General features: G+C 32.5%; 1 protein-coding gene and 1 long non-coding RNA gene across 2 annotated transcripts; both read right to left on the minus strand.

Moving 5' to 3' along the window:
- LOC107633033 (AP2-like ethylene-responsive transcription factor AIL5) lies at positions 1,150-3,923 on the minus strand. Its single transcript, XM_021117277.1, has 10 exons — positions 3,866-3,923; positions 3,548-3,647; positions 3,373-3,455; positions 3,261-3,269; positions 2,993-3,081; positions 2,837-2,910; positions 2,712-2,762; positions 2,550-2,626; positions 2,369-2,468; positions 1,150-1,213 (listed from the first exon to the last, which is right to left on the minus strand). Exons 1-10 carry the CDS (start codon positions 3,921-3,923, stop codon positions 1,150-1,152), a joined length of 705 nt encoding a protein of 234 aa, XP_020972936.1.
- On the minus strand, positions 4,001-5,764 carry LOC110269672. Its single transcript, XR_002358436.1, has 3 exons — positions 5,749-5,764; positions 4,124-4,248; positions 4,001-4,024 (listed from the first exon to the last, which is right to left on the minus strand). It is a non-coding gene; the product is annotated as an uncharacterized LOC110269672 (long non-coding RNA).

Genomic DNA, 9,992 nt, shown 5'->3' on the forward strand with positions numbered 1-9,992 from the left:
GTCCAATATTTAATATGTTATATGCATGCATATGATTGAGGCCATTTTTTTATTTTAGCTCACTTATCCCAAATAAGCCTACCCTTTAAATTACCTTTGTTAGCCACTTTGAGCCTTTTTATCCCATTTGTTCTATATTTTACCACATTACCAGCCTTAAGCGGAAAAAAATTAAATATCCCAATTGAATCTTTGGTTAGCTTAAGATAGAAATTGTGTGTTAATTAAGTATGGGAAAATTGTGGGAACAAGGGTTAATAAGGGAATGTGTCACGGTAAATTAATGGGAATTTGGATACCTACTCATATGAAACTAGAAAAGAATTAAAAATCCATCTGTATTGATAAGTTGTGTTTATTTTTCATATAAAAAAAACCAAAAATACTCAATAAATAAATAAACAAATAAGGGGACACTACAACATTTTCAGGTTGAGGCAACATTTAAAAAGTGTTGCCTAAAGGCTGACAAAAGGTTGCTTTTGATCTATGACAACACTTTTGGACCTAAGGCAACGTTTTTGGGCGGCGTTGCATATGCAGCCGTTGCTTTAGATCAAGGCAACACTTTTTTGTTTCAAAAGCAACGCTTTTGAGAGCAACACTTCAAAGGTGTGTTTGAGACAACACTTTTGCAATGTTGTCTTTTCTCATATTTTGACCACTACTAAAAAATGTTGCCTATTTGCAATAAAATTCAACATTTTTATGTGTTGCTTATAAGTTTAAATTTGCAATACTTTAAAATGTTGCCTTTTCTTTTGAATATGCAACCTTTTAAAGCATTGCCTTTTCTTTTGGATATGTAACCTATACAACTGTTGTCTAATAATCAAAATATGCAACTAATAAAAGGGTTGCCTTTTTGATAAAAATAAAAATTACTTTTGTAACAAAAATATAAAAAAATAAAATTTACAATAAAATTTTTTGTTCATACATGTGTAATTATTTTAATTAATAAATAAATTTGTGCACAATAGAAAAAAATTATAAAAGAGACAAAATAACTAATAATAAAATTCTAATTAAAATAGATATTAAAAAGTTCAATTAGTATTTTAAATACATATTCATCAATAATTCTCAACAAATAATAAAATTCTTGTCTAACAATAATTGTCATAACAAAATAGTAATTAATATTTATCAACAAGATGTCAATCTACTTGCATATTTTATATCCATGCTTGACTTGTCCCATATGCTAAATCTACAAATAATACACAACAAAAAATAAGCAACTTATCATTAAAACTGAAAAATTATAATAAAAATTTCATGACATTAAATACTATAGATGTAAAAGCAATAAATAGGTCTAAAAAACTCCTAATGTGGCCAAGGTATAGGACGATGGAATTTTGTTGAAACAAAAGAGATATATTTAGAGACACAATCAATGGAAAAAATGAAAGCTTAGTTAATGTCATGAGGCCACAGTCCAAAATTTAATCAATTTAACAACAAATTCCACATCTAGCTACATATATATGTTCACTAAGATCTAACGAACACATACTAAAAGTCTTCTCATTAATGATCTTATTAAATTTAAATTTATCTTAGAGGCCTTGAATTTTAGCTCAAGCATTTTGGCTTTACCTTCAAACAAAGGATTCTTTTTTCTAGCATTTAAATAAATAAAGGATTCATTTTTCTAGTATTTTGGCTCTACATTTTCTGTTTTATCAAAAGTGGGAAAGAAAAAGACACTTAATAAGTAAGAATTTCATATAAGGGAAAAAATTCACTTCCCGAAAGAGACTTCAAAGGCCTAAATTGTAAAGCAGAGTAAGGTGAGTGGGTTGATTCTGATGAGTTTAGAAAATGCTGTTTGTTGGACCCAAAACCCATTAAACCCATTCCCATGTATATAAATGTTTGAAAAAAGCAAAATCAAAATAAATCAAATAATTCTCAGCAGCCAAGCAACAAATTTAAGGCAGTTCTACTTCAAGATTGTGATAAAAGCATACTTATCAGAGCAGTTCTACTTCAACTCATTATGACTTACAATAACAGCTTGTGTTCCTGAATCAAGCTCTTTTCCTTTTCATCCAGTTCGAGTTGCAACAAACACATCAACTTGTGATGGGTCTTCTTTGTTCTCTCATTCAATTCACGCTACAAGTAAGGGAGAAGAGTATTAAAAATGGTCAAAAATAATATTTATCTAGTTTTAAGATGGTTATCATACAACAAGATAAAATCAGAAATGGAGGCCTAATTTAAGGTGTTGAGATTACAAGAACCAAATTGCAGTGTGTTTGTCCATGTTTATAGCTTCAAGTTTTGTTCTTTTTTCTGATGGACATACATAATGGCATTGAGACACATATAGAGTATTAGTAAAAATAGCACTAACTTGTTGACATAACGGCTCATGTCGAAGTTTGTAACGGCCTTAAGGCCTCTGAACTTGATGGCTGCTATGTCATAAGCTTCTGCAGCCTCTTCTTCCGTACCTGCATGCAACAATTTTTCTTATATTCACATTATTTCTTATAATTCAGCTTTCATTTTTCTCTATTATTTGTATTTCTTACTAAATGTTCCTAAGTAAAGATCTTTGTTTCCGATGACCCTTCCAATTCTTGCTTGCCATCTCCCATGTTGGTGATGCCTAATAATAACAATAATAAATTATATAAACTCCATTGGTGATGATTACAGAATATAGATTAGATAAATTAATCTTGATTAGAAACCTTGTAACTCCACGATACATTGATGCACCTCTCGAGAAACTACTACTTTTCCTGCAATTGATGAACAAAAAATAACTGAGTTTGAATAATATTCTACTCAAGAATATTCACTGCACTAGTACAACCTTCTTATGGCGGCTACAAATTCTTGTCTTGTCATGTGTTTCATTTCATCCAATTCCTTCTCATAGTTGCCGATCTGTAAAAATAGTGATAAATACAGAATTATATATAGAATTAATTGATTGAAGTGAAGCATCAAGTTACATAGAGTAAATTACAGGAAAGTTGGTAGTAGTGGATGTTTCCCAATACTTCAATGCAGCCAAATCATAAGCTCTAGCTGCTTTATCTTCTTTATCATATCCACCTACATATACATATATATATATATATTCCCCAATACTTCAATGCAGCCAAATCATAAGCTCTAGCTGCTTTATCTTCTTTATCATATCCACCTACATATATATATATATATACCAATTAAATAAACTAGAGTCTCCCTAAACACATAATAACAAGAAGGAATCAAAGAGAGACTCTTACCCAAATACACTGAAGGGAGAGAGAAGTTGCATTGCATTCATGAAAATCACAAGAGAAAAGTCATAAAAACCTTGATTGAATGTAAAAATAAAATAAAATAGTAGACACACACCTTGGATACCTTTTCTTGATTGTCCTTCCCTTCTGTAGCTATTATCCCAAAGATGAGCTTTATATCTTCCAGTCCATCTATGTCTATTTATTTATTTCTTTCATCAATTAATATATTGGAATATACAAGGCAGGAATTTCCAAATTAATTAAACACAAAATAATGAAATTGAAACCTTGTTACGCCACGGTATATTGAAGTTCTCTGGCCAAAGGTATCTAGAGTTCTTCTATTAGAAGGTGGGGCTTCAATAATGCTGTTATTAGGTGGGTGGTGTCACTCAACGACTTGCAATCTGCCACACCTCTCAATGCAAGTTGGTGAGCCACTACCCTAATCCATAATCTTTTCTTTTCTACTTTAAACGGATGAAAAATGAAAATCATTTTCAATATTCATTCATCAAGAAGACCCTTAACAAAATATGACAAATTAATTAAATAAAAGACCCTTAACAAAATAAATGTACTTAAAAGAAAAAAAAGCTAAATACGATGAGCATCTTTGGAACCATTCTCGTCCCAATTAGTGCCTACATAATCTGCTGTCATTGATGTCTCCAATTGAACCTTCCACTACCTTGATTTTCCATCCCAAGAAATTGCTTGTTAAATACTCTAAAATTGAAGGGTGTGTCACTGACCCTCCATAGCTGCAAAAAAGCACAGGATAGTTTTGGTTTACGCAATCAAAAGTCCTAAAGCATCAAAAAATGGATCTAAATGAAATTCTTTCATATATAGCAACGTACCTTGAATGTTTCCCAACCTGAAGCTGAAGCTGAAGTACAGTTGGCAACAAGATCAGCTCCTCCTCCATTTTCTGCGGCGAGATATTTCTGGAACTTAGTGGCATTAGCTGCACTTGAGTTCCATCCTGAAATCATAATGAGTTCTATTAAATTTGCAAATGAAGTGGACCCTAATAAAGAAAGAATCATAACAAGAGATCTTTGTTGGCATTTCCATCAAAGAGAGAAGGTTTCATCCATCCCTCAGCAAGTAACCAATTTCCTAGATTCACAGCTTTGTATGGCAAATTTTGTGCAACAAGAACAGAATGAGGAGGGTGTGAGAGGCATAAAGCCAACAAGAAGGCAAACAAGTATCTAAATGCCATTCTAAATTGTTTCGTGGATAAGATTGTAAAGAATCACAGAATTTATAGCCATGGTTTGTAAATCAATATCATACAATAAAGCACATTAAGTTTGCATTAAAAGAGGAAAGACAAATTGTAATGACTTGACCCAAGTGTTAACCAAATTCAGATATTCATATTATTAATTACTAATTAGGCACCGGTATCATAGGCACTAATAGAGCCACTACCATAGTCAAATGTGGATATAATCACATCTAAATGCATAATGAGTGAGAAAGAATATAAGAAAGAATCAACCCTTAGAAATATCTTACGAGGTTATGACACAACAATTTGCTATATACACACAATTTGCACTTAGTGTTCACCAAAGATCCACAAATATTTTTTTTATCAATCTCCTTCAAGAGAAAAACAAAAGCCAAACACCAAGCACAGGGGATAGAGACAAACTCAGGGCATAAATTAATAGTATGAACACTTTAATTATCTTATATGAGACAAAAGACACTAAAACAGGGAGTGGTGACAAACTCAGGACATAAATTAACAAATTGAGGAACGATAGCCTACCTGGAGGACTATAGCAACAAGCACAGAGGCAAAGATGGCGACAAACACATAGCAGTAGTTAGGAGGCAAAAAGGCAACAACAACGGCAGAGAAATAAACATTTATGAGACTTGTAATCCAATTTGTGTTTGTTATATGGTCTTAGAACATGAAGTATCTAAAAGGATAATAATTAAATAAGCTATCAATTCATATCATAAAGTATTTATCAGCGGACCTAGCTAGCTAAACCAAAATTACTTTAATTTCAGGATGATAACTATAAATACATATAGAATTAGGCTATAAAATATGCAGTTATATCATTATGATCCAATAAACAAGTTTATATAATAGAACTCATACAACAATTGCTAAGGGAACATTGCAAGTCAACCAAGAGTAAAAGTTCAATTTACCAAATAAGAAAGAATACTAAAATGCTGAAGTTAAAGTTCACAACTCCACATTTCATAATCATAAAATCTGACCAAACCCTTAAATTTACACAATAACGTTCAATATTAAATTCTACAGAGAGATTTCAATCCAAATAAACACAGTGAGAGTAGAACCAATTACTTTTAATTTGTAGCTACACACCATGAAAGTAGCTACCTCAAAACTAACGTGCACAAGTTTCATATAACCAAAAATTAGGATTCAAAACCAAAAAAGTGCTAAAATAGAAAAGAAAAACAGAGGCAGAATCATCAATACCTGCAGAATAGTGACTAGCAATGGTGAATACTAGCAGAAGAACGCCGACAAATTAGAAGAAATCGGAGATGAAGGGTGAGCAATAATGATCGAACATGAGAATCTCAAAATAGAGAAGCTCAAAGCGCGAGCAGAAACGCGAGCACTGATAATCGAGCATGGCGATGGCGATGAAATATCACCAAAAAGCTATAATAGTAACATCAACATTATTAAAATTAGGATTTAAAGCGTGAAAAAGAAAAAGAAAAAGAAAGAGGCAGAATCATAGGTACCTGCGGAACAGTGACCAGCAGTGATGAACAAATGCCAGTAAACTCGAAGAGTTTAGAGATAAAGACAACGAACAGTGATGATCGAAGCTCAAAACTAAAGAAGAACACGAGCAAAATGATGAACACAAGCAGATTAGGGCAAACCGCGAACAATGATGAACGAGCAGAGAGAAACGCACGTCAATGTCTCCATTGCCATAATCGAATTTGAGATTGTGTTTAGGGATTGTGTGTTGGGGTTAGGGATTTTGTGTTTGTGTTTCGATAAAGAGAAGAACACGAGGTAAACTGTGTTGAAAACAGAAATGAATGAAAAAATAGCTTAGCAGAAAAAGAAAAACTCAACTAAAAAATATACTACCTGAATTGATGCAAGCTAACAAGGCGAGAGCAGGAACGCGAGCAAAACAAGGCGAATAGAAGAACCTGACTAGCATGACGAACCGCGAGTAGAGAGGAACATGAAGAGAGCACAACAAGGCCAGTAGGGACAAATACGACAAACTGCGACTAGGGAGGAACACAGAGAGAGGGCACTTCTCCGCGAGTAGAGAAGGAATCGCGAATTGAATTGATTTAGGGGTTAGGGTTACCAGTAGCATTTTGTTTCAACATTTTGTTCGGAATTGAATGTGAAGATGATGAATGAATAAAAGTTTCTGTATTTCAATCATTTGGTTTTCTATTGATATATTTAGCGAAAAAATTGAAATTTTAACAAAAAAAAATACTTATATATTTTAGACAACACTTATAATGATAAGCTTATTAAAAATTTTAAAGCAATTCTAAAAAAGTGTAATTTATGTACATGGTAAGCGTTGCATGTGTATTTCGCTGAAGCAACGCCTTTCACATGTTCTCTATCTAATCAAAAGGAACACTTATGTAGTGTTAGTTAAAAAAGTGTTGCGATAGCAATATTTAATTGCAACAAATATTAAGCATTGTTTTTGATCATTTTAAACAACACTTTTTAAGTGTTGCTTACCTTACATGTTGCAATAGATCAAAAATGTTGTAGTGGGACAAAATTACCCCAATTCTAAGTTAAGTTAAGCTCCAAGATCAATGCATATGTGATGAAAATAAAGAAAGTTAATGCATGAGTATGTAATGCAAAGTGGACATTTTTTTGGGTAGCTAGGCATGATTCTAGAGTTATATAGAGTATATGTATGTTAGGTGAGAGTTTAGGTTAATTAAAGATTCAATTTATAGCTCACTCAGCCACATATGTATATATACCCTTACCCTTACCTTAGCCCCATTACAACCTTAAAAAGACCTCATGATGTTTGCATTGGTATGTTAAATATTGTTGATTGGTTAGGTGAAGAACAAATTTTAGAAAGCATGACTAGAGAAGAGTAGAGTAATTACCCTATACACTTGAGAGAATAGAGTGCACATACACCATCAGTGAGAGTTCAGTGCTTAGTTCTTTGTTCCCTACTTTCATGAGCTGTCTTCTTACAATGTTACCTGTATTTACTATATGAATTGAGTTAGTGAAATCTAATTTATATTTTTCTTGAAGAGCTTATTTACTTTTAACCAAGTAGACAAGAAGCACATAGTTGCATTTAAGCATGTATTTACAATTCCTTCCCAAAATCACTCCATGGTTGAAAACTTGCTTCCTAGAGACTTTTAATTATGTATTTTAATTCTCCTTTATCCCATTCGATGCCGTGATCCGTGTGTTAAGTGTTTCAGGCTTCGTAGGGCACGAATGACTTGAAAATTGGAGAGGAGGCTTGCAAAAATGGAAGGAACACAAGAAATTAAGGAAATGACCAGCGAGCAATGAGGCGAGCGCATGGCCCACGCGAACGCGCGAATTGGAGAATTCACAACGACGCGGACGCGTGCCTGACGTAAACGCGTGGATTGGAGTCTGATGCGTGGCAGAAGTTAACCAATTTAGAGATTTCAATTAAGAGACAGCGTTGCACGTATAGCTCTTAACCGGCTAAGATCTGCCTCACCAATTTAAAAGAGTTGTCACAAATTTTAGAAATAAAATACTGGGAGTATGAGTTCTAGGTCGTCTCCCAACGAGTTATAGAAAAGAGTGCTATTTTATTAACTAGGGGTTTTCAGAAAAATTGAGTTTGATAATGAGTAATTAAAATGCTTAAAAATTAAAAACAATAAAATTAAACTAAGAGTAGTTATTGATACTCTGAATAAAAGGCCTTGACTGGGGGAATAATTAAGTGGAACTTCTATCCTTGTTGGGATCTTCTCAAGTGTAGTGTAAAAAAAAAAGTTGTTGTCTCACTCGATTACCCCTTACTAAATAAGGGAAAGTATGGTGATTGAACTAACTCTTACCCTCAGATCCTAGCCCTCTCCCTTGGGGAGGTCTAGTATTAGTAGGTATGGAATTAGCTAACAATGTCCAGTTTAACCAAGCACTTGAGCATTCCAACTCAAGTATCGCCTCTTAATCAACCCCATGTCAAGTAGAAATTCTACTCCATTGACATGAAATTAATAATCATAAAAATATGAGAAGACATAATTAATTAAAATAAAATAGAGAATTAAAATTAATTAAAATAAAAATAACTCTATATATTAATAAATTCAAAACGCAACATAATTATCTGAACAGAGTCAATAAGTAACTAATTAAAAATAAGGGAATAAGGAAATAAACTAAAGTAATGTCTTCAACGGAGGTAATGGCTCTTCAACATCCACAATCCAAAAGCAAAAGCATCACTACAATAAATATGGGCTTTAGCAACGCCAAATTTTGCAACGCCTTAAAACCGTTCTCTTAGATAGTGTGTGAGAATGTTAAATATCATTTAAAAAATGCAACCGAGAGATGTTGGATTTTCTTGGGTATTTGCGTAGTGTGTTAGTAATCCTAAAATATGAATATTTCAGGTTGTAAATGCATTACTAACTCAGATTGACAAGTTAATATCATCTCCAAATGTGATAATCCTAATCACATCCAACATAACTACTGCTATTGGTAAGCCTAAATCAAACTTCCATTCCTTCAATTATTAGCATTAGGCTTAACATTATATTTAATTTGCTAATTTTTTTGTTCACAGGAAAAATATTATGAAGTAGAAAAAGAACTTAATCACACAAATTGTGAAGATCAAATATTAGAGAGTAAAAATCACCAATTTGTGAAGATGATGAGGAATCTATTTGCTATTGTAATATATCAATCTCTTTTCTTTATGATTAGATATGGTTATGACTTAGACTCTTATTATGTAATTTTAAAGTATCTTAGTTTATTTGATAGTATCTTAGTTTATTTGACTTCTAAAAGATTCACAAATATGTATGAATCTTATAGAATACTTTAAAAATCAAATTTGATGGTAAATATTCAATTAGTTTTCTTTAGTAATTTGATTCAAATAGTTAAGGTTATTTATTGACACTAAATTAAAAAAATAGTTGGAATATTAATTTTAATGCAATATGAGAAAATTATTGTAAATAAAAAAATATATAACTACAAAAAATCGTTGTCAAAAGTCACAAAAGGAATGATTTTAAAAAACCGTTGCCAAAAAATGAAACTAATGGTAACGCTTTAAAACCGTTGTCTTAGACGACTATTAAATGGCAATGGTATTAAAACCGTTGTCAAAAAACGACACTAACGGTAACGCTTTAAAACCGTTGCCTTTGTGAATAATAAAACTACAACAGTTTAAAACCGTTGCCTATTCAGTTATGGTTTTAAACCGTTGGATCATGAAAGAGAACGGTTTAAAACTGTTCTTTATCAAGTAACGGTTCGAAACCGTTGTTTAAAATTTTCTATCAAAACCGTTGTCTATACCAGTAACTTTGGCAACGGTTTTTTTGTTACCGTTGCCTTAGGTAAAAAACCGTTGCCTTTAAGCATTGGTAACGGCCGCATATACCACAGGTCAAAAACTGTTGCCAAAGCATTGCCTAAAGTTTTGGGAACGGTTT

This window comes from Arachis ipaensis, chromosome B03 (genome assembly GCF_000816755.2).
Source record: "Arachis ipaensis cultivar K30076 chromosome B03, Araip1.1, whole genome shotgun sequence".
Classification (NCBI taxonomy): Eukaryota; Viridiplantae; Streptophyta; class Magnoliopsida; order Fabales; family Fabaceae; genus Arachis; species Arachis ipaensis.

What these genes read in the sequence shown, in the direction of transcription:
- LOC107633033 (XM_021117277.1), bottom strand. Translation starts at nt 3,923, where the DNA reads ATGACAGCAGATTATGTAGGCACTAATTGGGACGAGAATGGTTCCAAA. An exon ending in TTTGTAGCCGCCATAAGAAG is followed by an intron (nt 2,763 to 2,836) that starts GTTGTACTAGTG and finishes CATCAATTGCAG; the next exon opens with GAAAAGTAGTAGTTTCTCGA. An exon ending in TCTTTACTTAGGAACATTTA is followed by an intron (nt 2,469 to 2,549) that starts GTAAGAAATACA and finishes TGTTGCATGCAG; the next exon opens with GTACGGAAGAAGAGGCTGCA.